Source organism: Spermophilus citellus (assembly GCF_964194105.1).
Source record: "Spermophilus citellus genome assembly, chromosome: 18".
Taxonomy (NCBI): domain Eukaryota; kingdom Metazoa; phylum Chordata; class Mammalia; order Rodentia; family Sciuridae; genus Spermophilus; species Spermophilus citellus.
This window is the reverse complement of record NC_138200.1, coordinates 5,944,222-5,971,810: the sequence shown is the minus strand read 5'-3', so window position 1 is coordinate 5,971,810 and position 27,589 is coordinate 5,944,222. Positions and strand designations below refer to the sequence as shown.

The 27,589-nt window shown below is 52.9% G+C and overlaps 2 protein-coding genes across 2 annotated transcripts; both read right to left on the bottom strand.

Moving 5' to 3' along the window:
* Nucleotides 1-2,136: 2,136 nt before the first annotated feature.
* Nucleotides 2,137-12,434, bottom strand: KLK13 (kallikrein related peptidase 13). The gene is made up of 6 exons (XM_081275823.1): nt 12,322-12,434; nt 11,728-11,814; nt 6,370-6,559; nt 5,803-6,071; nt 4,889-5,025; nt 2,137-2,655 (listed from the first exon to the last, which is right to left on the bottom strand). Exons 2-6 carry the CDS (start codon nt 11,777-11,779, stop codon nt 2,467-2,469), a joined length of 837 nt encoding a protein of 278 aa, XP_081131949.1. The 5' UTR covers nt 11,780-11,814; nt 12,322-12,434; the 3' UTR covers nt 2,137-2,466.
* Nucleotides 12,435-22,473: 10,039 nt separating this feature from the next.
* Nucleotides 22,474-27,005, bottom strand: KLK14 (kallikrein related peptidase 14). Its single transcript, XM_081275850.1, has 5 exons — nt 26,705-27,005; nt 25,830-26,001; nt 23,657-23,910; nt 23,407-23,543; nt 22,474-22,880 (listed from the first exon to the last, which is right to left on the bottom strand). The coding sequence occupies exons 1-5, from the start codon at nt 26,742-26,744 to the stop codon at nt 22,728-22,730; spliced, it is 756 nt and encodes a 251-aa protein (XP_081131976.1). The 5' UTR covers nt 26,745-27,005; the 3' UTR covers nt 22,474-22,727.
* Between the last annotated feature and the right edge of the window lie 584 nt (nt 27,006-27,589).

Sequence of the window (27,589 nt, the reverse complement as noted above, 5' to 3'; positions counted from 1 at the left end):
TTTCTAGGGACTTTCCAAAACTCTCCTCTTGACCTAAGTTCAGCTGTGCTTTGGAAGGACTAGTGGAGAGCACAGGCATGTCCTTTATATTGGTGACTCTGAAGCTGGTCTGGGGCAGCTTCAGGAACCAAGGACAAAAAGTCAAATGCTCTAACAAAGACATTCTATTTCTCTAGTGACGCAGGAAATAACAGGTCCCGGGAGCCGTGAGCCAGGAGCCAAAGCCAAAGAAAACATGATGATGATATCCCGTCTTCACTCCCCCGCCTCCCTCAGTCCCAGGACAGGCTAACCCCCACCCTCGGGGGACTTGCCTGGCAGCTCCCTCTTTCGGAGGAGGTGGTCCCCCGCAGCTGCCTCCTCCGAGAGGCCCTCCTGGACCACCTATTCTCTAACACGAAACCCTGTTTACGTCCTTCATGGAAACGGCCACATTTACTATGACACAGAGATCACTGCAGTCTGTGTGACCGCATTTGTAGCTTTATTTTCTGTAAATTCCCCGAAGGCCAGGCCTGTTTACAGTTGGCTGTCCCAAACAAACTCCCTGTCCCGCCCCCACGCTCCCCACATTCAGGTCTGGTCTGAGGGTCTCTCTGACTCTCTCCTGCGCACACTCCCAGGCTCAATGTCAGGTGCCTCCAACAATCCCACCAACCAGAACTCCGCTCGGCTCCTCTAAGGCCATCACTGCGGTGCAGGATTCGTCACCTCCAGCCGAGGCGGTCAGGGACACTTCCGTACTGTGCTTCCTCTAGCCTCCTGAGCCTGTTCCCCACACAGCAGCCAGAGAGATCCAGTCCACACCCAGGTCAGCTCACAGCCCTTCCCTGCTCAGAGCCCTCCCTGGGGGCCCAGTTTACTCAGGGTCAAAGCCAAGTCTCCCTGTGGCCCACAAGACCCCAAGCAGCCCCATTCCCTCCACCCTTGCCTCGCTCCCTCTCCTCCTTGCTCATGGTGGCTGCAGCCACACCAGCCTCCTCACTGATCTTCAGGCACACCACATAGGCTGCTGCCTCAAGGCCTCTGCACCTGCTGTGCCCGCAGCTTGGAATACTGTGCCTCAGATATGCCACTGGCTCCTGTTTTTGAATATTACTCTCTCAGATCCTCTTCCCTGACCATCTTGTTCAAAACAGCCTCTCTAGCCCAGTCCCCTCTCCAACCCAACATTCCCTATCTTTCCTCCCTGCTTCCTTCCTTTATTTATTTTTCTGGTCATTGCTTAAATTATCACTTGACAGCTTATTTTTATGCTCTTCATTTTTTTTTTTATGGTTTTTCCCCATGAACATAGGCTCTACAAGTGCAGAAGTTTGTGTCTGTTCCCTTCAGGGCTTATCACCTGTGCCTGCTCCCCTGCGTGACTCATAATAGGCACCAGTATTTGTTGAATAAATAACAAAAGTTGTGCTTCCCAGCACTCAGGAGAGTCCTGGCATGTGGTTGGCACTGAATAAGAAAAATAAATGCCCCTAACTTTTTCTTGGGCACTCTGCAGATGGGAGGGGTTGTACTTCTGAAAGTAGTATTTATATGGAAATAATAATAGTGGTGAGCGTTCAACACACGTTTGTAACAATGCTAGGAGGAGGAATTAAGAGCCCACTTTACAGATGAGAACACAAAGAGGCTCGGAGTTTCACGACTTGGGGGATCGCATTAAGCAGACTCCAGGAGCTGAGGACCGGGCCCCTGCATTTTTGAGGTCACGGGCAACGACAGAAAATCAAGGGACATTGAACACAGATGTTCACGGGGGAAACCCAGGACTCGAGATGCAAGACAGAAAACTCGGTGGCCCAGCACAGTGGCCCTTGGGGATACCGAACCCATCACTGTGGAGGTTGGTGTGCCATTGATCCTTAGTGGGGACAGGGATTCAGAGAGAGGGGGCAGTGGCAGGGGCGGGCATTCAGAACAGAGGACGTCTGTGAGGCCCAGGGCAGGTGAGTGACCGTTCTGAGGATCCCGAGTTATCTGGACGAGCCACTCAGGGGCGCCCAGAGTGTTGTCAGGGCTGAAGATTCTGGGCAGAAGGGATTTTCAGGAAGAAATCTCGTGGGAGTCGGCACTTCCTTGAGTGAGGGGCGGCGGGACCTGCTGCCCTGGCACTGAGCGAACACTCAGGGTCAAGGGTACGTCAAGGGGGTCTGTTCGCGGGCGGAGGGATTTATGGATATCGCCGCGGGCAGCGCGCACAGGGGTCCACCTGGGGGCCTCAGTGACCTGGGAGACCCGGGGTGCTGTCCCAGTGCGAGTCATTAGAGTCAGAGCCTGTCCGGGGTGCAGTATCTGGGAGGCCGCATGGCTGGCTGTTGCGGGGTCTCGAAACCTGGCCCGTCGGGTACATTTTGAGAACAGGGATCAGTGGTTCAGATGCCACACTCCGGGCAGAAGGGACAGAGGTGGGCTGAGCAAGGTGGGGGGCGCGGCGGGAGGAGGACAGGTAGCTCCGCCCCGCGCCTACTGAGCGCCCTTGGTCCCCTTCTGCTCCTGGCTTCCGCGTTCTCCGATTGTTTCACGGATCCACTGGACGTACTTGGAGACGCGGGTGTAGACGCCAGGCCGGTTGGGCTGTCCGCAGGGGAAGTCTCCCCAGGAGATGATGCCGTGGAGCGTGTGGTTGCAGACCAGGGGACCCCCGGAGTCTCCCTGAGGGGGGAGAAGAAACCAGGTTGTGGCCAGGGCCACACGAAGGCAGAGATGGGAGAGAGTGGAAGACGGAGAAACACGCAGAGACGGGGAGTCAGAGACAGAGCCAGACACAGAGAAGGCAAGACACTGAGAAAGAGAAGTCAGCACGGGGCGCAGGCAGACAGTGGGAAGAAGACTACAAAGAAAGATCCCGAGACAGAGAGATAGGGACAGAGATCGGTGTCTGCATATCTGTTTTTCTCTATTCTTTATTCTTATTAAAAGGTGATGCTAGGTGTGGTGACACACGCCTGTAATCCCAGCAGCTAGGGAGGCTGAGGCAGGAGGATGGCAATTTCAAAGCCAGCCTCAGCAACTTAGCGAGGCCCTAAGCAACTCAGCGAGATCCTATCTCTAAAATATGTATATATATATATATATATATATATTTAAGAGAGAGAGAATTTTTTAATATTTATTTTTTAGTTTTCAGCGGACACAACATCTTTCTTTGTACGTGGTGTTGAGGATCAAACCTGGGCTGCACGAATGCCAGGCGAGCGCACTACCGCTTGAGCCACATCCCCAGCCCAAAATATTTTTAAAAAGGGCTGGGGATGTGTCTCAGTGGTTAAGCACCCCTGTGTTCAATCTCTGGTACCCCCCCCCCCAAAATGGAAACAGCTTATATCTTTCTCGGTGCCCTGGTACCAGCTCAGCTGCTCTGTGCCATGTCCCTACTGACTTAGCACAGTCAGGCATGACAGGGTATGCCACACCCATGCACCTCCCACCGGCGCCCAAGCAGATATTACTAATGCAACAAGACTCACGTCATTCATTCACCATCATACCCTTCCCCACTGAACCAAAACTCTCTCAGCAGCCTCTCTAAGGCACAGTTTTGAAATAATCCAGAATGGCTACTCTGATCTTTGTTGATAAGGTAAACGGAGAACCAGGCAGCCGGGTGGCGCTGAAGGGTGGGCAGAAGCTGGGGTCTGGGCCTGCATCAGAGCCTTAGAGGGGAGATCTCAGGTTTCAACGCCACAGATTGGTGAAATATTTGATGTTTTTACCTAAAATTCCCAGGGAGGCTTTGGGAGCTGCCAACAGAGCTACAGTCAAGACTAACAGACTCTCGGACAAGAGCAACCTAGCTTCTCTGCCAAAACGATGACTAAGAAGACTAGAAAGTCAAAAGCCTTGGATGACACCAGTACAGAAACAGAAAGCTTCTCTCCCTTGTCCTGAGGTGCCTGGAGGGCAGCAGGCTGCACCCCCACCCTCTTGATGCCTGGGAGGGGAGAGGACTTGGGAACTTGCAGCGGGCCCTTCACCCACCGTGGCACCTAACCTGCTGCTGTCCCTGTCAAGTGCTCGGTTGACTCTGCCACCAGTATGCCATGACCTGGATATTTAAATTTCTTAGTGCTTTACAGTCTGAGCATGTTGGTATTAACAAAGCATTTCTTTGTTAAAAGAAGGAAGAGGAGGAGGAGGAGGAGCAGCAGCAGCCGCCTCTCTATTGTTCTGCCCCTGGTATCTCTTTCCCTTGGTTTAGCAACAGTCTCCTACTTTTGTCTGGGAGCTCCCCCATTCTCTCTCAACCCAGGCCACTGGCCCCCAGTCCTCTCTGGCTCCCACAGCGCAGGCCAGGGCAATGGTTCAGGACACATGACAGGTCAGCCTAGTGAGAATGGTGCCCAAGACACTTGTTTCAGCTATTGGAAAAGAGGTGTTCTCTCGGTCCAACAGGGTTCTTAAGAGGGTAGGTGCAAGCCCTAAGCTGCTGGGCTGTTCCGCGTTGCATGGGAAGCACTGGCTGAGAATGAGGCCTAAAGAGAAGAGAAAAGCTAGAGAGAGACAGAGTTCCCAGGACATGCTCTGAACACCTGGATATATCTGTGCCTGAAGGCAGCCACTTCTGGATTTTCAATGTCAAAATCCAGGGTTTTGTTTGGTTTTGTTGTTTTGCTGAAGCCAGTGGAGCTGGGTTTCTGTCACAACTGGAATAATCTCAACCTTCATGCATCTTGATGCAGGGACCTGGGCAGCTCCTTGGTCAAAGCTGAAACTTGAGATGAATTCTATGTGCCGTCCTGGGTACCTTTAGTCCTGACACCCTTATGCTAGAGGTCATCTCGCCTTAAAAGGATGGGTTTCCCCAAGGTCGGGAGCAGACCCTTCCCCCACACCTGCCCCAGCTCCACTTCCCATCCTGGCCGGGCACCCCAGCCCCTGGTCTCACCTCACAGGAGTCCTTCCCGCCCTCTGGGGTGCCGGCGCACAGCATGTTGGCCGTGATCTTCCCTGGGTAGACCTGGTGACACTCCTCATCCGAGCGCAGCTGGATGTTGGCGCACTGTAGGGTTTGGGGGTAACTCACTGAGGAGGAGAGAGACCGTCTGAGTGTCTGTTCTGGGTGGAAATGGGGTGGAGGCTGCCGAGGAGAGCCACAGGGGCCAAGAGGTGGTGGGGAGCGGAGGTGGGGCCTGAGCCTGGGGAAGCCCCACAGAAAGAGGGGAGATGCAGTAGAGAGGTGGGGGGAGGAAGGGGAGGACTGGGAGGGGGGAGGAGGGGAGGACAGGGAGGGGGGAGGAGGGGGAGGCAGCGATGGTACCTGTGGGGAAACCGCCAAAATGCGAGGGGACACTGCCCCAGAGACCCAATGCCCTGTGGATTGTGCTATGTTATTGATACATATAAGGATGTCTAATTTATATTTTATTGCATTTACTAAATGCATGCTTATTAATATATCAAAAGTATTTTGCAAATTATAAAAAATACATGTTACTTATTATTATAAAACATATTATTATAAAACATGTATTTATAATTTAAATGTATTGTAAAATATAAATTCATTTATGATATATATTTAAGCATAATTTATATATATTTAAATATATAACATTTATAAACTTTACTCAACCTATGGGACATAAGTTATAACTTGACAGCATATACTTATAAGAACATATTACTATATAATATTAGACAATATATTTATATTTTTGAATACATTCATATATATATAACATGTCCCTTTGTAATTATTTACATTTTTATACATAAAGGGTCTCTCCTCTGCCCTTCTCTCTCATGGTGGCCCGGCTTCCCCAGCTACTCCTGTGGGTCACAGGCCCAGTGTGGACGTACCCTGGGGGCTGGTGGTGGTGCCCCAGCCGGACACCCGGCAGCAGGTGCCAGGGGGCAGGCAGTCGACTTGGGAAAGGGGCAGGGTGCGGATGTGGTCGGTGAGCTGGACCTCGGACTGTAGCTCCAGCAGCATGATGTCGTGGTCGTGGTTCAGGTGGGTGGGGCTGACCAGGTATTCAGGATGGGGGACAGAGCGGACCACCTCCCGCACCTGCTGGCCGGTCTCCACGCGCCCTAAGGCGTGCTTGCCCAGGTGAACTCTGTACCCACTGCGGGCGCAGGAAGGGGTGGTTAGGGGACAGCATGAGCCTTCTCCATGCCCAGCCCCATCTCTTCCCCAACCCTTCTCGCCCTCCCTGCCCCCACCTTTCTGTCTCCCAACACATCCTCAGCTCCAGCCCCGCCCACCTCTTCCTGGGCGGTCATCCTGCACCCTCCACATCTCCCCGCCAACCTCATTCTCACCCCCAAGCCCTAACCCCAGCCTTGCCATTAAATCCAACTCCTGACCACCGGCCACCCCAGTCCCGTTCTCGTGTCCACCCCACGCTCCCAGGTCCCACATACTCTTTCCGGCAGTGTGCCGCCGTGAGCACCCATCGGGGGTGGACCAGGACCCCCCCGCAGAGCAGCCTTCCGCGCACGAGCAGGGCAGCCTGCCAGGGCTGGGAGTGGGGGAGGCAGGTGTAGCCCCCGGGGAGAAACCCACTGGTCCCGTTGGTGCTGTTGAGGATCTTGGGCGACTCCCGGGAGATGCCTGGCGAGGAAGAGAGATTGTTAGAGAACTGGGGTCCCGCGGGCGGGGGAGACGAGGCCGAGGCGGAGGTTCCTGGGCTTGGGGAAGAGTCAGGCTGCTGTTCTGGGTGATGAGGAACTGTTGTGAAGGCTCAGTTTTTGGTCTGTAGGAGTTGACATGTCCTACCTGGTGGACAGGAATCAGGGCAAACGTTTCTTCTTCTTTTAAAAAAAATATTTTTATTAGTTATTGATGGACCTTTTATTTATTATTTAATTGCTTATATGTGATGCTGAGAATCGAACCCAGTGCCTCACACATGCTAGGCAAGCGTTCTACCACGGAGCCACACCCCCAGCCCAGTTTCTTCTTCTTCTTCTTTTTTTTCCTTTACAGATATGGCAAATCATCCAGTGGGGGGTGAAAGAAGAGTTCATGGAATAAGAATGTTTCTTTTAGGTCAGCAAAGCCTGACCTCTCCACCTGTCTTATCATTACCCCCCAGGGATGGAGAAGGTGGAAGAGAGGCTGACCTCCCAGGCAGTGTCCATCCATCCATCCATCCATCTTTTTGACAGGTATTTACTGGGTGTCTCTGAGGCAAACCACTCATGAATTCACATCTCCAGCTCCAAGCTCTTCCCTAAGGTAGAAACTCGAATGCTAACAACTCCTGTGCTTTATATTCATCTTAAACCTTGTGTCCCCAACTTGATTTTTCTCAACCAAAACTGTTCCTTCCCATCTTTCCCACCCTTTGGGGGATATCGTAGGCAATGCCTGGGGTCCAGATGGGGCAACATTAGACCGGGTGGCCTGAGAAGACCTCTCTGAAGAGGTGACATTTGAGCTGCGCTCTCAAGATCAAGGACCAGACATGTGACTTCTACATTCTGAACTCCTCAACGCTCAGCCCCAAACTTGGGACTCATCTTTGCTTCCCCTTTTTCCTTCGTCCCTCACCTCCAACAAGTTCTGTTGGTTTTATCTCCAAAATATCCCGTTTTCTCCAGCTCCCTGCCACCATCTTGGTCCAAGCGCCAGCTTCTCCAGCCTGAACAATTCCAACAGTCCTAAAAGCTGCCACTTTGGTGTCTCTCCAGTCCAGCCTAAGGAGTCTCCAACAAGGAATGTCAGGCCATGCCATTACCAGGCTCGACTTCCTTGAAGTAAAATCCAAAAACTTGGCCAAGAGTTGGAGGCTCCTGCTCCATCTGGCCCTCGCCAGCCTCTCTGTCCATCCCTGCCTCTCTGCTCTTGGATCCCTCCACTCCCGCCTCATGCAACTGTTCTTCAAGCACCCCAGACCTCATCCTTGCTGTTTCCCCTTTCTAGACAGTGCTTTATCTGTAACTATGCTGTTCAAGATAGTAGCCACCAGCCACTTGTGGGTCTTTAGATTTAAATTAATGAAAATGAAGTGAAAGGCTGGGGCTGTAGCTCAGGTAGAGCACTTGCCTCTGTGAGAGGCCCTGGGTTCCATCCCCAGGAGCACACACACAAGAAATAAAATGAAAAATCCAGTTCTTCAGTGATGTCAGCCACATGTTCGACTGCCCAAGTGGCCAGTGGCTTTCGTATTGGGCAGTTCAGATAAAGGACATGTTGATATTCTACCAGACAGGGCTCAGAATCTAGAAGTCACATATCGGGTCCTTAATTTTGAGAGCTCAGCTCAAATGTCACCTCTTCAGAGAGGTTTTCTCAGGCCACCTGGTCTAATGTCACCCCATCTGGACCCCAGGCATTCACTATGACACCCCCCCAATGATTTTCATTAGAGCAATGATCGCTATGTATTTCTCTTTATATTTGCTTGTGTTTACATTTCTTTTTAGAAATATCTCTACCTAAACTGTAAGCTCCTTTGACTACAGGCACCTTAACTACTCTATCCAGAGGTGCATCCCTAGGGTCTAGCACAGTGCCTGACACACAGTAGGTGCTCAATAACTGAACAATGGGTGTGGCAGGCACAGCATTGGGCAGTGGGATAGACAGTCCATCCTGAGTGGGCCACTTTCATGCAAGTCACCAGTCTCAGTTTTCCCAGTTGTCAAGAAGGAAGAGTACAGCTTTCTCCTGATATCCATCAGGGGCTGGTTCTGGGACCCACAAAGACACTTAAATCCAGGGATACTCAGGACCCATATATAAAACGGCACAGTATTTACATACAACTGACACAACCCTCCTCTACAATTTAAATTTTCTCTAGATGACTTATAATACCTAATCAAATGCAAATGCTACAACCAGTGGTTGATGCTGTATTGTTTAGGGAATCATGAGAAGAATAAAAGTTTAGTACAGAAGCAACTTTTTTTCCTGTATATTTTCCATCTGTGGTTGGTTGAATCCTCAGATACAACCTGTGGGTGTGGAGGGCAGGCTGTAGCGGTTCCTCAGACCCTGGGCAGCCGGGAGATCCACCAAGACCCTGCATTTGAACCTGCAGTTCTGCAGCTGGCACAGAGACAACACTCTAAGTGGAAAGTTCTTATTAATTCTTAGCTATAGCAGGAGGTCCCTTATGCCCCCAGGAGCATCCCTGCCCGCATGAGAAGCATTGGGACTGACCCATGGTTCTTAAGAATTAGGGACATGGGGGGAGGGATGGAGCATGATTTTAGGTGAGACAGAAAGGAGGTATAAGTGACATTAAATTGCAAAGTCAGAAATGGAGTCGCCATCCAACTGTCTTTTTTTCTTTTTTTTGATACCCGGGATTGAACTCAGGAGCACTTGACCACTGAGCGACATCCCCAGCCCTATTTTGTATTTTAGAGACAGGGTCTCACTCAGTTGCTTAGTGCCTTGCCTTTGAAGAGGCTGGCTTTGAACTTGCAATCCTCCTTCCTTAGCCTCTGGAGCTGCTGGGCCACCGCGCCTGCCCAGTTGTCTTTTAATCCTGATTTTGTCAAGTATAAAATTCTCATGATGATATTAATATGATTTTAACACCTAGTCCTCACTGAGCTCACTTTAATTTTTTTTTTCAATTTTAATTTAGATGGAAACAGGACCTTGCGTGTGCTAGGTAAGCGTGCTATCACTGAGCTACACCTCCAGCCCTTTTAACTTTATTTTGTCCAGGCTGGCCTTGAACTTGGGATCCTAAATTGCCCAGGTTGGCTTTGAACTTGTGATCATCCCGCCTCAGCCTCTGAGTAGCTGGGATTATAGTGTGCACCACCACGCTCAGCTGAGTTCACTTTTAAAACCAGAGGAGAGCTGGGCACAGGGGACACACCTGCAATCCCAGCAGATCGAGAGGCTGAAGCAGGATCTTGAGTTCAAAGCCAGCCTCAGCAATGATGAGGTGCTAAGCAGCTCAGTGAGACCCTGTCTCTAAATAAAATACAAAATAGGGCTGGGGATGTGGCTCAGTGGTTGAGTACCCCTGAGTTCAATCCCTGATACCAAAAACAAAAACCAGGGCTGGGGTTGTATGTAGCTCAGCGGTAGAGGGCTCGCCTAGCACATGTAAGGCACTGGGTTCGATCCTAGGCACCACCACCAAATAAAAATAAAATAAAAGTTATTGTGTCCACCTACAACTAAAAGACAAACATTAAAACAACAACAAAAACCCAGAAGACCGCAGACGCTTTCCACAGGCAACCTGACATGCATTAGCCAAACTATCTGCACTAGTTAATTAAGAGAGGTCCAAAAAGGCCAAGTAGCTGGGGATGTGGCTCAGTTGGTAGAGTGCTTGCCTAGCATGCACCAAGGCTCTAGGTTCAATCCCCAGCACTACCACAAACAAAAACCAAAAGGGCCAAGTGGAGGTGATTTCCAGTGGTCCAACCCAATGAACAACTCACTTTGAGTTCCCTATGAGGTTTATTTTTTCCCTATAACTTCTGAATATGGCCAGGGAGGCCATTCTCTACTCAGGACATAAACTTTACTTTTAATGTGATTTTGCTTCAGTAAAAACAAGCAAAAAGTATAAGTCCATTAGGTCAAAGTTATGCAGTCAGTTTGCAGAGCCTCATGTCCAGGGTTTGGTGGACAGGGCGGCAACCTGGCAACCTGGGTAAGGATCCTGACTCAGGCATTGCTGGTGTTTTGGGACAAGATCCTTCTGTCTCTGAGTCTCAGGATTTCCAGCTGTGAAATTGGAGTAATTATAGTGCACCTACCTCATCAGGCTGTTGAGGATTCCACAAGATGTAGCATGTGGGGCTCCTGTCCCGGGTGTGGCACCCAGGAGGGGCATGGGTGTGAGTCCTGGGAGTGTGGCCAAGGGAGAGGAGCCACCCCACCTTCAGGCCAAGGATGGTGCCAGGTGTCAGGCTCTGGGGGACCCTCCTCCACCAGATCTGGGCTCCAGAGCAAGATCCTTAGTAGGACTTCCAGGCCAGGAGCCGCCATTACCCCTCCTGGCTCCTGGCATCTCCTGCCTGGTCTCATCTCAGTGTGAATCAACTGTTAACTTGCTATTTGGGCAACTGTTTGAATAGCTGTCCTCCCCAGCTGGGGTTTGGATGCTAAGGGCAGGGACCCAGCCCAGGGTCTGGTGTTCAACAGCTACTTTCAGAATGAAAGAATGGGGTCTGAATGGGATCCCCAGGTCTCGCCTGCAAATCCAAGGAACAGGGACTCAAGTGCAAACAGAGGAATCTTTGGAGACAAATTTTGGGCAGGGACACCCCAAGGATTAAGGGAAGAACAAACTATAAAGTCCTGGAAGGGGATGAGAATTGTTAGAGAGCAACCAATAAAGTCATAGTGACTAACTTGGGGAGTCCCATCTGTCACTCATGAGCCCTTGAAAGCATTCCCTCGTTTTCTCATTCACAACACCCCCTGCTGGCACACACGTAGAGGGTCCCATTTTACAGAAGGAAACGACTCAGGCACGAGGGAACTAAGCTACTTGCTCAGCATTGACTTTGTGTCCTTCTGGAGCCCCTGGTTGAACTTGAACTTGGGAAGCTGTGGTGCCTGTGTTGTAGGGGCTGGGAGATGGACGGCTGGACACTCTTAGGTCAGAAGTGAAGGGACCCAACTTCAGCAGGGAAATCAGGTCACTCAGGGACAAGCAGGAAGCTGCCCCCGCGGCTGGCCCCGAGTGGGCGGGGGGCGGAGCTGGCGGGTCCCACGCCCCCTCCTCCCGGCCTGACCCTTCCCACCTTCGCCGCCAGTGGCGCCGCACCTCCGCCCCCATGCATGCTTACCTCCTGACAAGGCCACGGTCAGGGAGGCGATGGCAGCGGCCAGGGGCCACATGGCGGCTCTGGGGTGGGGGGCAGGGCGGGCGGGGCCTGAGAAGAAGTTGAAGGGGGTGTTGCAAAGTGGCCGGAACCCCCACGTGGGAAATCTTCTCCACGTCCTCCAGCCTTGCACCGCCCCTCCCCTTTCTCTTCGAAAGCTCAGTCTGGAGTCTGCCCCTCCCCCATTCCATCCTTGGGGGGCCGGGGAGCAAAGCGGGAGGGGCGCGTGTGGGGCTCCTGCCCGCAGCTCCTCGCTGCAGAGGCCACGCCCTTCTTCCCAGCCCTCCAGCGAGTGGGGTCCGCAGGGCACTCTCTCCTCCGAACTGCCTTTCATTCTTCCGGGCTCTGACCCCATTCTCCCCTCCCCAGACCGTCCCGACCCCTGGTCTCCAGCTGAGTTTCTGTCTGTCCTGAGCTTCAGTTGCTCCTTCTCTGCAGGTGCCTAGGTCCTCTCCCGCACCTCGCTGATTCAGCTGTTCTCCCGCAACCCCTTCCTTCCGCTCCACTTTGACCATCCCCCCCCTTCCCCTCCGATGGCCCCCCACCCCGCGACCCTACCTGAGTGAGGGGCCCCGTGAGGAACTTCAGCCGCCAGCAGCCTAGAACTTCAGCCCCGACCCATGGCTTTTAACCCCTGAACTCCCTCCCCCAGCTCGCTCAGCATTTCCCGGTGGCTGGCTCCCCTCTCCACCCCCAATGGCTCAGCAGGCTCTCCATAGGCACCCCCCAGCTTGGGCTTGGCCCTCCGCTTTGGGCGGAGCTTCTAGGACAAGCTGGGACCCAGATCTGGCCCCGCCCAAGTTGGAGTTGAACCCACTGTGAACTTTCTGGGCAGCAAGGGGAAGGGGAAAGCCCATTTCCATCCCCCAAGCCCCTAGCCCACTCCAGCTTCAAAGGTCTTCACCCATGCCCTAGCCTCCTCCTCCGCGGGTCCACGTGTTAACACGGCAGCTCCCAGATTGCCAGTTTCTAGCTTACTTCCAAATCTCAACCCCGGTTAACCACACCCTGCACCCCCCACCTCTGCTCTGTCCCTCAGCCCCGATCCCATGGCCAGCTTCACCCCCGCTTGTCTCAACACATCAGATTGCAATTCCTAGCGTCTCCAGCCCCTTTTTCTCTGAAATGCACAGAGATGGCCTTATTTATTCTGTCGGCCCCTCCCCAAGACATGCCCACAGCCATCAGGCACAAGGACTCATGGGTTAGATGGGTAGAAAGTCAACTGCCCTTGGGCTTGCACGGGGGCAGGGACTGGGCCTGGGAAAGCCATTTTGGTTAAATGGCCTTTTAGGAGCCGTGGGATGGGGTGAGGGAGTCCATGAAAGGTAGGTGGAGAGGGAGCAGCAGAAATCCTGAGGCTCTGGGGCTGGGATGGGGGTGGGGAAGAGGAAGGAGGAAGGGGTGGTGTTTGGGGATGAGTAGGCGACTCCAGGAACTTTGTTGGGGTGGGGTTGTGAGTTAATCCCAGGGGGGCGGAGGGGGCAGGATTAGGGATTAAGAAGGATGGAGGTGTCCTCAGGATTTGGACAAAAGCCAAGGATGGGGACCAGGTGAAGTTTGGAAAGAGAGAGCTGGCAGTGTTGTCATCATGAAAATCAAGGGCAGAGACAAATGGCAGAAGGGGATCCCGCCCAAACTGGGGAGTCACACATGGGATGTGGCGATCAAAAGATACTTTTTTAAAAAAGGAGTAACTAAGAACATGCAATAGATGCGAAATGAACATGTCAAACAAAGATTATATTTTGACTCATTAATAAGTGACTAACCAGCAAAGATGTTACACATGGGGGATTAGGAGTGTGAAATGAATTTACAGACATGAAAGTGGCTTATTGCAGTGGTGTGGAGGGGAGGAGGGTGATTAGTGGTACTTCTACAGGATGAAGTTCGTTTGCATGGTTTGGGACAGGAATTATTTGTGTTGCTATCAGCTATCTGCAACTGGAAGTTGCACAGTAGCTCAGAGGCAGTAAAAGATGCAGAAAACCAGGTACCCACAAAACCAGGTAACCCACTTAGTTTTCTAAGGGAGATACCTGTTGGGTCTCTTTCAAAGTCTTTCACTGGGAAGAAAGTCTGGATTAGGCTTCTGGTGGTCTGGGGTCAGCCCTGGCATGCCACAGGTCTGGGGGGGGGAATGGGCACTAGGTGAGGACGGTGGGGCTTGTAGGTGGTTCTAGAGTTGACTTTGGGGATAGGATTGGGCTGTAGATGGGAGGGACAGGGGATAGTGCTGTTGATGGGGTCTGTTGGTCGGGGCTGGATTTCGGGCGGAGGCTGAGGTCCTGGATGGGGAGGTGTTGAGGTGGTTGATCTGGGGCTGTGGGTGTCCAGTGGGGATGAGGATAGACAGGGAGTTGTCCTCCGGGGTAGGTTGTGGTGCCTGTGTGGGGGCCTGGGTCAGAGCTGTGACTTCTGAAGGTGACGGAAAGGCTACTGTCCTCCACACCCTGGACTTCCTCCACCCCACAGGTTAGGGCAGGGCCTTGAGTGGGTGCTGAGCTCATTCTTTCTGAGCGTTGGGGTCAGGTGGGGTGGCAGGAGGGAGGATGCCAGGTGAAGTGAGGTGACACGCTGTGTGGGAAGTCGGGGTACCTGTGCCCTCTTGTGGCCTGGGTCCAGACTTCCAGAAAAGCTTTCTCATTGGGAGGGACTGGAGCCTGGAGTGGGGGCGGCTGGCTTTGGCATTTGCTGAGGGGTGAGTGCCAGGTCACTGTTGATATTAGGGGTTCTGATTGGCAGGACTCAGGTTGGCTGGCTGGCGTTGAAGTTAGGTCATGGACCCACCGAGGGCTGGGTTCCTTCCACCTCCTCACTTGATTAACAAGGTAAGAGGAGCCCACGGCTGAAAGTCACACAGGAACTGGACCAAATCCAGGTACGCTTCTCACAGATCCAGGTGTAGAGGGAGCAGGGCTGGAGAAAGAAGGACTAGAAAAAGAGGCAGTGTTCCTAGTGGAGCTCCTGAGTGCAGATGAGGTGGCTGTTCTGGGCCTCAGTGTCCCCATTTGTTAAGCGGCACCATGCATAACACCTACCTCCTAGAGAAGGGTTAAATGAGTTAATATCTGCAGGTGCTTAGAATGGAGCCTGGCCTCAGCTGAGGGCCACAAGTGAGAAGCCAGAGATGGAGGCAGCCTGAGGTTCCCTGAGGAAGCCCCACCCTAGCTTGGCTTCAGAATGGGTTCTTTGTCAAGCAGAAACTGGAAGTTCTGGTTGGAATTGTTGCCTGGGTCCAGAAAGTCAGCCCCACACCCAGGCCCAGAGGAGGGGCCCCCATGCAAACATGGAGGGAGGGGAGACAAAGAAAGACAGGAAGGATAAACAGGGCCACCGGAGAGGACAGACAGACAGAGACACCCAGACAGACAGCAGCACAGAGCCACAGAGCGTGGAAGGCAGAGAACCGGGGGACAGCAGATTCTTGGAGGGATGGAGGCACAAGGTCAGAGACATGCATTCTTCTTTAGAGCTGGGTTTGTGGTGTCCCTCGGGATGCCAACGCTGTCACCACTTGTCCCAATGCAGCCACTGGCCACTCTTCTCCCATGAGAATAGCAAAAGTCAGAAGAGTCCGTCTGGCCACCCCCGCACCTGTGCCCACGTCCTCTGCCTCCTCTCCTTTCTGTAGGTGAGCAGCCTGCCCCTGCCACGGAGGGAGCCCCTCCGCCTCGCTGGGTGTCCGTCCCTCCTGACCTTTCCAGGACCTCGTGCCAGCCTGGTTCCTAGCAAGTCCTCCCTCTTGCTAGTGTCACCAATTATTTTCTTCCCTCATGAGCTGTCCCCACAGAAACATGCTACGATTCCTCCCACATTTCACCCAAAGAACAATAATTACCATTAAAAAAAAAGAATCGCCTTCTCTCTGCCCTCATGTCTGCTCTGCTCTGGGCTGCTCTCCTCCTGACAGTTGGCCACATGCCCTGGCTGCAGTCCTCTCCCCGGTTTCTCCCTGGAGGCCGCTCTCTGGGGGCTCTAGCAGCCGTACCCTGCGGGATCAGCAGCTTAGCCCCTGGCCCCCTGCCTGCTCCCTCAGAGAGCTGCTCTTTTCCTCCCAGTTCACCGGCTGCTCCTCCTGGGTGCCTGGCGCTGGTGTCTCCGGGTCCCCTTTCCACATGGCGGGCGCCCCAGTGCTGGCTCCTGGGCCTCTTCTCTCTTGGGTCCTCGATGACTCCCTCTGTGATCTCATCTGGTCCCGTGGCTTTAAATGCCATCAGCTGCTGACGACTCCCAAACTTAATGTCTCCAGACAGACCTTCTCTTGAACTTCATGTCCAGCTGCCCGCTCAACATCTCCATGCTCAAAACCGGACCTCGGTCCTCCACCCCTCACCGGCCAGATGTGCTTTCCCTGTGGCCTTGGTCTTTCCAGGAGAGGGTCATGCCATGTTTTCACGACTTGGCCAAACATCTTGGTCTCACCCTTGAGTTCCTTTTCTCATGTCCCCAATCCATATTGTTACTAAGTCCTGTCGGCTCCACCTCCAAGACAGGTCCAGGGTGGAACCGTTGCTCCCCATGGTCCATCCTTGTCCCCTTCCGACTACCCTCGCCCCTCAGGCTGGATCCCCACACGTCTCCTGTTGGGTCTCGGCTCCTGTCCCCATCTTCCTATATTTTATTTTCAGCAGAGCAATTAATGTGGCCTTGTAAAATGCCAGCCAGAGCAGGTCACTCCTGTTCTCAAAATCCTCCACTTGTGATGACAGTCGCGTCTCCTTCTGGCGGCATCTGGCCCCAATACTCCCGATGTCACCGTCTACCCTTCCTCCCCTCCTGCCCTCTCATGCCAGGCACGCCCCATCTTGGAACTTTCGTACCTGGGGCCCACATGGCTTCTTCTTGTCATGGTCTCCATGAAGACTCTGACCACTGTGGTCAGGGGTCCCCAGAACAGGTTCAATGATTCGCTAGAAGGAATCACAGAACTCAGAAAAAACCGGTTATACTCATGGTTCTGATTCATTGTGGTGAAAGGATACAGTTAAAATCAGCCAAGGGGCTTGGGGATGGGGCGCAGTGGTAAGGGGCTTGCCTAGCACATGCGAGGCCCTGGTTCTCATCCCTAGTACCACAAAATCAATCAGTCGATCGATCGATTCATCAACCAATCAATCCACAAAGGAAAAGATGCATGGGGCAGAGTCCAGGAATGACTAGGCATGAACTCCCACTTGTCCTGCCCTGGTGGTCACGTGGGCAGTTCTTTGCTCTCCCAGCGAGGCTGCATAACAGGCGCAGAGTGCTGCCCACAGGGAGCTCAGCCGGGCCTTGGTGTCCAGGGTTTTCTCACTGGGGGCTGCCTGTCTACCCGGCTGACTGTAGTATCCAGGTTCTCTGGAGGTCAGACTGACACAACATCTATGTCCCCACTGTAAATCTGTGTGGATTTCCTGGCATGGCCAAAGGCCCCAAGGTAAACAAAGACGCAGTTATTAGGCAGGATATTCCGAGAATCCACAGTTTATCTCCCGGAATCCAAGCAGGGGCCAAACCTTTGTTAATAATGTGTGGAGTTTGGCCACCCAGGCCTACTGGCCTGTGTAACCACCAACACCAAACCCAGCTCACCTCTGACATTCTTTATCCTCATCTCTCAGACTTCCTGTCTTACTTATCCATTGATTTCTTGCCTTCCCTCTAGAATGTGAGCACGTAGAGAGCAGAAGTGTTCAACCGTTTTATTCCTAGAACCATACCTGGCACACAGTAGGATTCAATTACTATTTTCTGAATGATTTCATGAACTACAGACGTTGTGGAGGGTGTAGGAAGAGAGGAATCTTTCTTTTCTAGATTAAAAAATGCCACTGCCAGTATTTGGCAAAACTGATTAAAGGCAGGTCTTTTGGCTCTTTCCTCTGTGCACATTCCAGAGTCTTCTATAGGTACACTGGTGGCACGTTAGAAAATATTCACTTCCCTGTTGCTCTGGTAGTGGAGGGAGCCTAGGTGTCCATCGCTGGGGACTGGGTCATTAAACACGGTGAATGTACACTATGGAGTGATGCCTCTCAAACTTTGTCATGCATGGAATCCTCTGGGGATCTTGTTATGGTGCACACTGACTTAGTTGACCTGGAGTGAGGTCCAAGACTCTGCATTCTTAATAAGCTCCAGAAATCCCATGATGCTGTTTCCTGGACCACACTGGGAGAAGTAAGGGTATAACTTTGAGCCGTCTCATCCAATAGAACTTTCAGACATGATGGAGAGCGTCTGCATCTGTACTGGCAGCCAGTGACCACATATGGTTTCTGAGCACCTCAGCAAGTATGACTAAGAAATCACATTTTAAAATGGTCCTAATTGGGCTGGGGATGTGGCTCAAGCGGTAGCACGCTCGCCTGGTGTGCGTGCGGCCCGGGTTTGATCCTCAGCACCACATACCAACAAAGATGTTGTGTCCGCCGATAACTGAAAAATAAATATTGAAATTCTCTCTCTCTCCTCTCTCTCTCCCTCTCTCACTCTCTCTTTAAAAAAAAAATAAAATGGTCCTAATTTTAATTAAAAAATTAAATAACCACATGATATATCTAATGGGCACCATATTGGTCAGCACATGTCTGGAAGACTCTGGACAGTAAGAAGCAATAAATGAGATGGACAAATTACTCTTTTTGTTTAAAAAAGCATTTGGGGAAGTCTGAACACTACTTTTTTACTACTTCGGTGTGAGTCCTCTCCTACACTTCCCTCCCTTCATGCCCTGTTACACTGAATACAAGAGGACTGTTGACCTCATTTGATGTATTAGTTTATACACTACTAAGAAAAAGGAGCTGCTAGTTAAAGTATGACATGATGTCATTACCTGGTGCTCAACCAGTTGTGAGGTGCCACCCAATTCCAGAGGTATTAAAATGTGAACAGAATGTACATCTTGGATTCAATAAAATATGGTATTCAACCACTACAGCTGGGTTGGTGAGTTGGAAATTGCATTAAACTACTTTCACTTTGTTTTACAGAAGGATGCAGGCAGATTATTACGGCATGGGCTGAATCATCTCGTCAGGGCTGAGGCTACACAGTATGAAGATTCTTCTGACTCCTTTCTCCCACAGAGCTTGTATGGCTGCCACATGTGGAGTCACAGTATGTGTGTGTGTTGCCTTGACACAGAGGGCACATCCTCCATAAACCTAGGTGTGGACACCGTAAGACAAGAATATTATAGGCCAATATCCCTGTTAAACATAGATGCAAAGTCGTCAGCAAAATACTGGGAAGCAGAATTAAAGAGATAATGAAAAGCTCATAACACCCTGACCATGTGGGATTTATCCCTGGGAGCAAGAAGGGCTCAGTGTATTAAAAAATGTGATGTGCTCCATTAAATGACGGGCAAAATAATGCAATCGTCTCACTAGATGCAGAAAAACCACTTGACGTAACACGAAATCCTTTCAACATAAAGACCCTTGATGAATGGAGTATAGGAGTAATGCACTTCACATACAGAAGGCCGTGTGTGACCAGCCCCAGCTAACGCACCCCGTGGAGAAAAGCTGAGAGCTTTTCCTGTGAGATCAGAACAAGGACACCCACTGCAACTACCTCCTTGCTTTTCTTCCCTCATCCCTCCTTTCCTTCCTTCCTTCCTTCCCTCTTTTTGTGGTGCTGGGAATCAAACCAGGGCTTCATGAACGCTAGGCCCACAGTCTACCCCTGAGCTTCACCCTCGGCCTCCACGGTCGGTATTTCTATTCAACATCGTGGGGGCAGTCCTGGGCAGAGCAACAGACATTTCAGATGTCTGTTTTCAGATGACATGATCTTCTATATAGAAAACCCTGAAGAGTCCACCAAAAAAATCGTAAGAACTAGTAAATGAATGTAGTTCAGTTGCAGGATACCAAATCAACATACACAAATTCACTTGTGTTTCTTATATACTAACCACAAACTATCGGAGAAAGATTAAGAAGACAATCCCATTGATAATAGCATCAGAAACAATAAAATACCTAGAAATAAATTCAACCAAGTAGGTGAAAGATCTGTGCACTGAAAACTATAAAACATTGATGAAATTGAAGATGACACAAGTCAATGTGAAGATATCCCATGTTCACGGACTGGAGGAAATAGCATTGTTAAGATGTCCTTACCGACCAGAGTGGTCTACAGGTTTAACGCAACCCCTGTCAACCCAGTGGCATTTTTCACAGAAATAGAAAAAGCAATAATTCTAAAACTCATGGAAACACAAACATAATTGGATATCCAAAAAAATCTTCAGCAAGAAGCACAAAACTATAGGCATCACGGTGCCTGATCTCAAAATCTGCCGTCAGCCACGTAATCAAAACTGCATGATATCGGCATGAAGTCAGACGTGGAGAGCCTGGAAGACTCTGGACAGTGAGAAGCAATAAATGAGAAGGACAAATGGCTCTTCTTGTTTAAAAGAGCCTTTGGGGAAGTCTGAACACTACTCTATTTACCACTTCAGTGTGACCCCTCACCTGCACTTCCCTCCTCCAGGCATTTACTGCCAAGTTATCTTCAAGAAAGATGCCAAGGACACACTGAGGAGGAAGGACAGTCCCCAAAGAGCGAAACTGAATGTCCACATGGATCCCCGCCTCTCACCATACACAAAAAAAAAAAAACAACCCCAAATGGATCACGGACTTTAACATAAGACCTGAAACTCTAAAACCACCAGAAGAAAACACGGGGAAAACTTCCTGGCATTTGAATATGACCTCCAAATCACCAGCAATGGAAAAAAAAAAACGAGTGATCACATCAAACTAAAAAGCTTCCACGCAGCAAGGGGAACAATCAGGAGTGATCTCTCCCCACCTATGGAGTGGGAGAGAATATTTGCAGAATATACATCAGATGAAGAGTTAATATCCACATATATAGTCAAGGAACCCAATAGCAAGATCACAAGAAATCCAATAAAAAATGGGACCTGAATAGACATTTCTCAAAAGGTGTGAATGGCCAAGAGATATATAAAAAGGTGCTCAGTGTCATCAGGCTGAGGCACATTGAGATATCACCTCAAGAGATGACCCACCATGCACTCTTGTAGGAACTTATAGAAACAGTCTGAGGCTCTTCAAAAGAGTAAACACGGAGCCACCACGTGATTCCGCAGCCCGTCTCCTGGGTACACAGCCAAAGGAAATGAAGTCCGTCTGTCAGAGATCTGCACTCCTGTGTTCACGGTGGCATCCTCCACGATACAGAAGCCACCTTGGTGTCTGCTGAGCACTGAGTGCACAAAGGGTAATGGGTGTGAATCGAAGAGGGTCGTTCTTGTGATGACGCGGGTGGACTGGAGGACTTTACGCTAAGGGAAGTGAGCCAGATGCAGAAAGACAGTCACTGCACGACCTCACGTAAGTGTGGAGACTAACGAGTCCATCAGGCACTGAGAACAGCACCTACAGAGACTGGAGGGCCCGGGAGGAACACGGGCGGGGCTCTGGCCGTCCATCCTGGCCATCTTTTGTGCAGCTGCCGTGAGCAGGTCCCAGGCCTGCCACCTCAGAGCTCCCCAGTCCCTGCCATCTCCCACAGAACCTGAGGCCAGAGTGACATTGTACTGTATCTGAACTCTGTAGGATCCGAACACAGAATTTAGAGAAGACAGACACTAAGACACATTCCGGGCAGACCCATCCATGTTCTAGGAGCCAAGGCTTAGCAATGGCTCCCCGAGGAACAATAAAAGCCTCTGTGCGTGCCTGTGCCTGTGGCCTTGGTCAGCCTCTGTGGTGTGAATACACTGTGGTTGCCATCGATCTACCAATGTGGCCTCACTGGACACGGAGTTGGGAAGAGATGTGTCGAAGCTCATCAGCACCAATGTAGAACCATGGACAGAAATGACCCCAGATCACAGGTATTCGTTTGAATAATTAGGGACAGATGCTGTGGTTATTGACTTCATTTAACAAATCACCCAATTTTAAGTTTATGTAACTCAGTTTTTAAGAATGGCTGTATGTAGCAGCTGGCTCTGGAAATTCCTGAACACTCTCCAGTGGGCTATAGTAGCAGGTAGGCGCTGGCTCTGGCGCACACGGGGCCTGCCACCCTGTCACTCACAGGAACTCTGCTTTATTTTTACTCTACTGTTGCCGGCCCGTCGTGCCTTCTAGAACGCAGGCTCCCACGACCATGCCTGGTATACCACAGGCACCCAGTAAATGGATGAGCGCCTCGGATGGGGTAGGTGTGCAATAAATACTCATCTAGGGGTGAAAATAAGAAAGAGAATGAGACCCCTAACACAGTGGGGTCATGGACGTCACGTTCCACGTGACCCTGCGTGCTTTCCCAGGATGCATGGAATCTGAGGCTGCTGTGTCGTCCCTTTGGGGAGGAGGACTGTGGAGATGGGGAGGAAGGGCAGAAACAACTTTAAAGTAAGGGTTTTGCCAGACCTTGACCTCAGGAGTGTGACGCGCCCGGCTCTGCACACCTGAGACCTTGCAGCAGGAGGGCTGGTGCGTGTGCACAGTTTGCGGGAAACCTCGCGCTGGCCCTCAGCAGCTCTGGAGAGGAGGCTGAGGGAGGACAGCAGTGCTGGGGCATCGCCTAGATACCAGAGCAGACCCTCGGTACCAGCACCTGCCTTCGAGAGGCAGTCCTCTCTATGGGGCCCACTGTGTCCTTGTTTCTCACATGAACTAAATGAAGGATGAGTGAAATCTGGGATTATTCTGTTTTTATTGTTGTCGTTTCTTTGGGTTTTAGAGACACTGAGAGTTTTGACAGTTGTCTTCTTGGAAATAGGATGCCAGCCCGATGCTTGTGTCCCTGCCCCCTGTGCCTGAGGGAGTCCTGGGGTGGGGGACGCCTGAAGCCCTGCTCTGGGAAGCAGGAGGCTGGAGTTTGGCTAAGAGTCAGGGAGCTGGGGTCCTGGGCCGGAGGCAGCAGGGGCTGGGGAGGCTCGCAGGGCAGCTGAGGAACTGTCACGCGGATGATCAACTGCCCCGAATCGTTTCCTGGATCCAGTTTTGGTACTTGCAGAGGTTGGTGTAGACACCTGGGTACCCAGGCTGGCCGCAGTGCTCCATCCCCCAGGACACGAGGCCCTGGAGCTGTCCTCCACATACCAGGGGTCCCCCAGAGTCACCCTGAGGGGAGGGACAGAGATGTGGGTGGGGAGGGAGGCGGCTGAGCTGCCCACCGTCCAGCCCTGCCCAGGGGACAGGCCAGGGGCACTTGCCTCCCTCCTCCCGGGGTCCTGCTCGCCTCCACCCAGCCCTGGGCTGGCCTGGGGCCTTGGTGGTCATAGGGCCCTCTCCATCTCTGCTTTGTCTCCACAAAACTGTCTCTCCTCAGCCCTGCCGTCTCCGCCCACTCAGATGGTCCGCCTCCCGAGGCCGGTGCTCCCCAAACCCCTGTGTGCCCCGCTGTGCACCCTGGCCGCTTCCCACGACGCCCGTGTCCAGTTCCACCAACCACCCTGACAGGGGTCACCCCCATTTACTGATGAGGAGACTCAGGCATGGAGGGGTGCAGGGCTAGGAGGCAGGGGGCCCGGCTCTCGCAGCCCCTCCCCAGACAACCTCTGCTGACTTTCTTGCTGCCAAGATTCTTTGGTCCTAAAGAGGCAGCTCCAAGCAACCCCCTCCCTCCAGCCCACACCCGGGGCCTCACCTGACAGGAGTCCTTCCCGCCCTGGGGGACCCCGGCACACACCATGCCCGAGGTGATGGCTCCGGGATAGGCCTTCCGGCACTGCTGGTCTGAGGAGATGTCCACGTTCACGCACTGCAGCACCGTGGGGTACCTGACTGCGGGCATCGAGCAGGAAGACCCAGTAAGACCGGGCTCCGGGCCCAGCCTTCCTCCCTCAGGCCCGGGAGCCCAGGCCCTGGTCCTCCTCCCAGGGTGCAGGTGTCCTTACCCACGGGGCTGGAGGTGGTGCCCCAGCCTGACACACGGCAGGAAGTCCCAGGGCTGGCGCAGGACTGGGCCACGGGGATGGGCCTCACTGCCCTCCCGAGCCGAGCCGGCTTCTCTAGCCTCAGCAGCATCAGGTCATTCTCGTGGGTCCGGGAGCGGTAGCCAGGGTGTGGCACCTGGCGCGTCACGCGCAGCACCTGCTGGGTAGCCTCCCACCTCCTCAGGTTGTGCTTGCCCAGGGACACCTGAAGGATCCTGGCCCGTGAACCCCCAGAGTCAGGCAGCTTACGGTGGGCCTCGGCCTCCTCCTGCCTCCAGCCCACCCCACCCCAGGTGACGTTTTCCCTAAGTCTAACTTGCTCCCCTCTAACTGCAGGCTGAACATTTTCTTATCCTTTTTCTTGGTTTGGGCATTCCCCCGCCCTCTCTCTTTGGGTAGCAGGCACTGAACCCAGGTGCGTTCAACCACCGAGCCTCATCCTCAGCCTCCTTTATTTTCTATTTTGAGACAAGGTCTCCCTAAGTTGCTTAGGGCCTCACTAAGTTGCTGAGGCTGGCCTTGAACCTGTGATCCTCCTGCCTTAGTCTCCTGAGTTGCTAGGATTACAGGCGTGCACTACCTGGCCCGACCCCCAGCATCTCTTTTAGGCCATCCTCACTTGCCGTCCCTCTTCCCCTGAGCTGTGCTCTGGCTCTTGGCTTGGGTATAAGGTGGTGACTGGAGTTTCCGGCTCTGTCCCAGGGTCTGTGCAGGGTTCTACGCTTTGAGGCCTTGATGAGGTCATGGCTCTGGGCTCTAAGTCAGGATGGATATGCTGGAGCAGGTTCATCCTAATCCAGCCCAGACTCTGGGGTCCTGAGAGCTTGGGTTTTGACTCTGGCCTACGATCAGGATTCGGCATCAATTCTGAAGACAGCACACTTTCCAGGTTCTGATGTGAGCTTTCGGGCTGAGGGTTCCATGTTTAGCAATGTTTCCTGAGCTAACAGATTCTGAACTCTGGTTTGAGTGCTGGGTTCTGGGTTAAGCTCTTGTTCACGACTGGGTTTGAGACGACGACTTGAGCTCCATGCTCTGCTGGGGCCCAGGGTTCTAAATATTGGTCTGAACTTTTTATTTTTTTGCAGTACTAGGGATGGAACCCAGGCTCTTGTGCATGCTAGTCAAGCTCTCTACCACTGAGCCACATCCTCAGGCTGCTCTGAACCCTAGAATCTAGGCCAGGCTCTGAATGACAGATTATAGCCTGGGCCTTTGCTTGTAGATTTGGCCTGAGCCGTCCACCCCAAGAGGGGCTCTAGATGACCACCGGGTACCAGGTTCCAGAGGCTGACTTTCACTCTGAGCGTCGTGTCCTACACTTGGCGCTGGGCTCTATCTCTAGGTGCTAGATTGAACTTCAGTGTATGGCATTCATCTGGTTTGTAGGCTATGTGAGCTTTAGCCTGCACTTGGACTTCAAGGCTGGGGTTTGGGTTCTTAGCTCTGGCCTGAGATCTGGGAGGGGCTCTGGGCTCTTATGGGTTGGGGTCTGCATTCTGGTATTTAGACTCAGGTCTAAGAGAAGGGGGCTGGGGGCCTGGACCCCTGAGTCTAAGGGAACAGGGCTGGGTTCTGGACTCCTGGGTGTTGCTGGGGGAGGGACCTCCCCTTAACCTCTCATTCCCCCACCCCGCAGCCAGGTACTCTACTGCTCTGCCCGGGGAGTCTGGTTCTAGATGCTCAAAGATGACTGTAGAGGACCGTGAGTTTAACCTTTCGTGGGAACCAGCTCCAGTTTCTCACCCTGTTCTTATATTTGTATATCCCAGCTGCAAGATGGGTTCTGGATTTATGTCTAGACTGTAAGTTCTGAACTGGGCTCTGGGTTCCAGGTACAGCCCGAGTTCAGTCACTGATCTGGAAGGGGTTACTGGTCTTGAACTGGAGCTCGGTCCACGGACGGATCTCTGGTTATGCCTGGGTTTCTGAGCTGCACTTTGGGCTCTAGGATGCCAGCTGGCTTAGACTCTCATCTGAGCTCAAGGTTCACGGCTGGAATCCACACTGTGAGCTGTCTTTCTTTTCGGGCGTTCTCTAGACCCCAAGCTGGGACCCGGTTACTAACTGGGTTCTGAGCTCAGGTGCTCGACTCTGAATGCACTTGGCATGAAGGGGCCAGGGGCTCACTCACGGGCGGGCACAGTGCGCGGCAGTGATGACCCAGCGGTCGGACAACAGGATCCCTCCACAGAAAAAGCGGCGCCCGGCACCGGCCAGCAGCGCGGCCTGCCACGGCTGTGAGTTCTGGATGCAAGTGTAGCCACCGATGATCTTGTTGTCATCCTCTTGGCTCCTTGCCAGGCCTAGGAGTGGGCAGGGGTGGGGTGGGGAGGGGAAGGCTGCTGGACAAAGGCTCCCCCCCTCTCTCGACTCTGCACCTGGTCCAGTGACAAAGCCCCTGCCTTCGACCTGATCCCTGAGTCACTCATTCTTTCTGCCCCACCCAGTGTGTCCAGCACTGTCCCCAACCAGGGCGTTTTGTGACCTCTCCCCCACATCTCCTCCACAGTGTCTGCAGTTTCCCTGGCTACCTCCTCCTGCACCCACAACCCTTGACTCCATCCCCCATCAGTGAGTCTCCCTTCACTCCCCGCCATCAGTCCTTCCTGAACACGTCCAGGGGCTCCCTGTCTCTCCCCAACCTTCCCACCAGTGTGGCCCCGCCTCCACCCCACCCCACACACCCTGCCCCGCACCTCCAGCCCTACCCTCCTCCACCGTGCTGGGACAACAAGCCATTTCTTCCCGGACTGGACCAAGGAGAGCCCCATGGCCCCCCATGCTGGTAGGACCTAGAGTTTCCCTCAATTCCTTATGCGTTTTCTCTCCTCCCATCCCTGCCTCTCTCCCCATCCCCACCCCTTCCCAGTATCTCTACAGCTGGGAACTTGGGCCTGCAGTGCGCATGCCGCCTCTTCCCGTCTCACCAGGCCCTGAGCCTCCTGCTTCTCCAGAGCCCTTCCCTAAGCGCTTCCCAGCGACTCCAGGGAACCACTCTGCCCTTACCTACAGCCAAGACCTGAAGTGCTGTCAGCAGAAGGAACATTCTGGGCCTGAGGGTCAGGTCCTGGCACGTGCAGAGGTAAACGGAGAGGAGGAGGAGCTGCAAGAGACTCAGGGCTGGTAGGCACGGGCCGCGAGGACCACTCACACCGAGACCCCGAGAGGCCCCAGAGACGGGAGAGGGGCAGAGGGGAGAGGCCAGAGCCCCAGAGGGCGGGTCCAGGGGCTCCTCAGGAGGGAAGAAGGATGCTGAGCAGGCTAGGTCCTTCCTGCACAGTGCAAGCAGAAGCAGGGGTGGTGGCTCTTCCCGGTCACGCCACAGAGCCTTTTATCCCTGGAGAGGCTGGCCCTGCTCCCCACCGCCCTTCTGACAGGTCTTTTTTTTTTTTTTTTTTTTTTATTGCCTGGTTTTCATTCCAGGACTGCCTGCTTCCCTCCCTCCTCTCTCCGGCCAGAGAAGCAGCCAGAGTTGTTAGGGAGAACCGCCCTGCTGAGAAGGACCCCAGGGCAGGGTGGGCAGGGAGCTCCCAGCCCGGGCAGCCGGGGATTTGGTGGTGGGATGGTGAAATCGGGGTGGGGGGGCTGGAGGAAGCCGCTGGGAGGGGCTGCGACCTACAGGGACCGAGGCCTCCGCCCCAGGAGCGTGAGGCTGCAGAGTGGATGGGGATAAGCCTTGAGAGGCAAGGACAGAGAGAGGATGCTGAAGGCAGGGGGGACTGAGGAGAGAGATGGAGGAGGAAGAGGAAGGCCCCTGTGGCTGGGCAGGTGGGGGAGGCAGATGGAAAGAGAAGGGGTGGGGGAAGAGGTTGAGGGAGGGGGGAAGGGGTGGAGGGAGGCAGAGAAGGGGTGGGGGGCAGGGAAGGGGTGGGGGGCAGGGAAGAGGTGGAG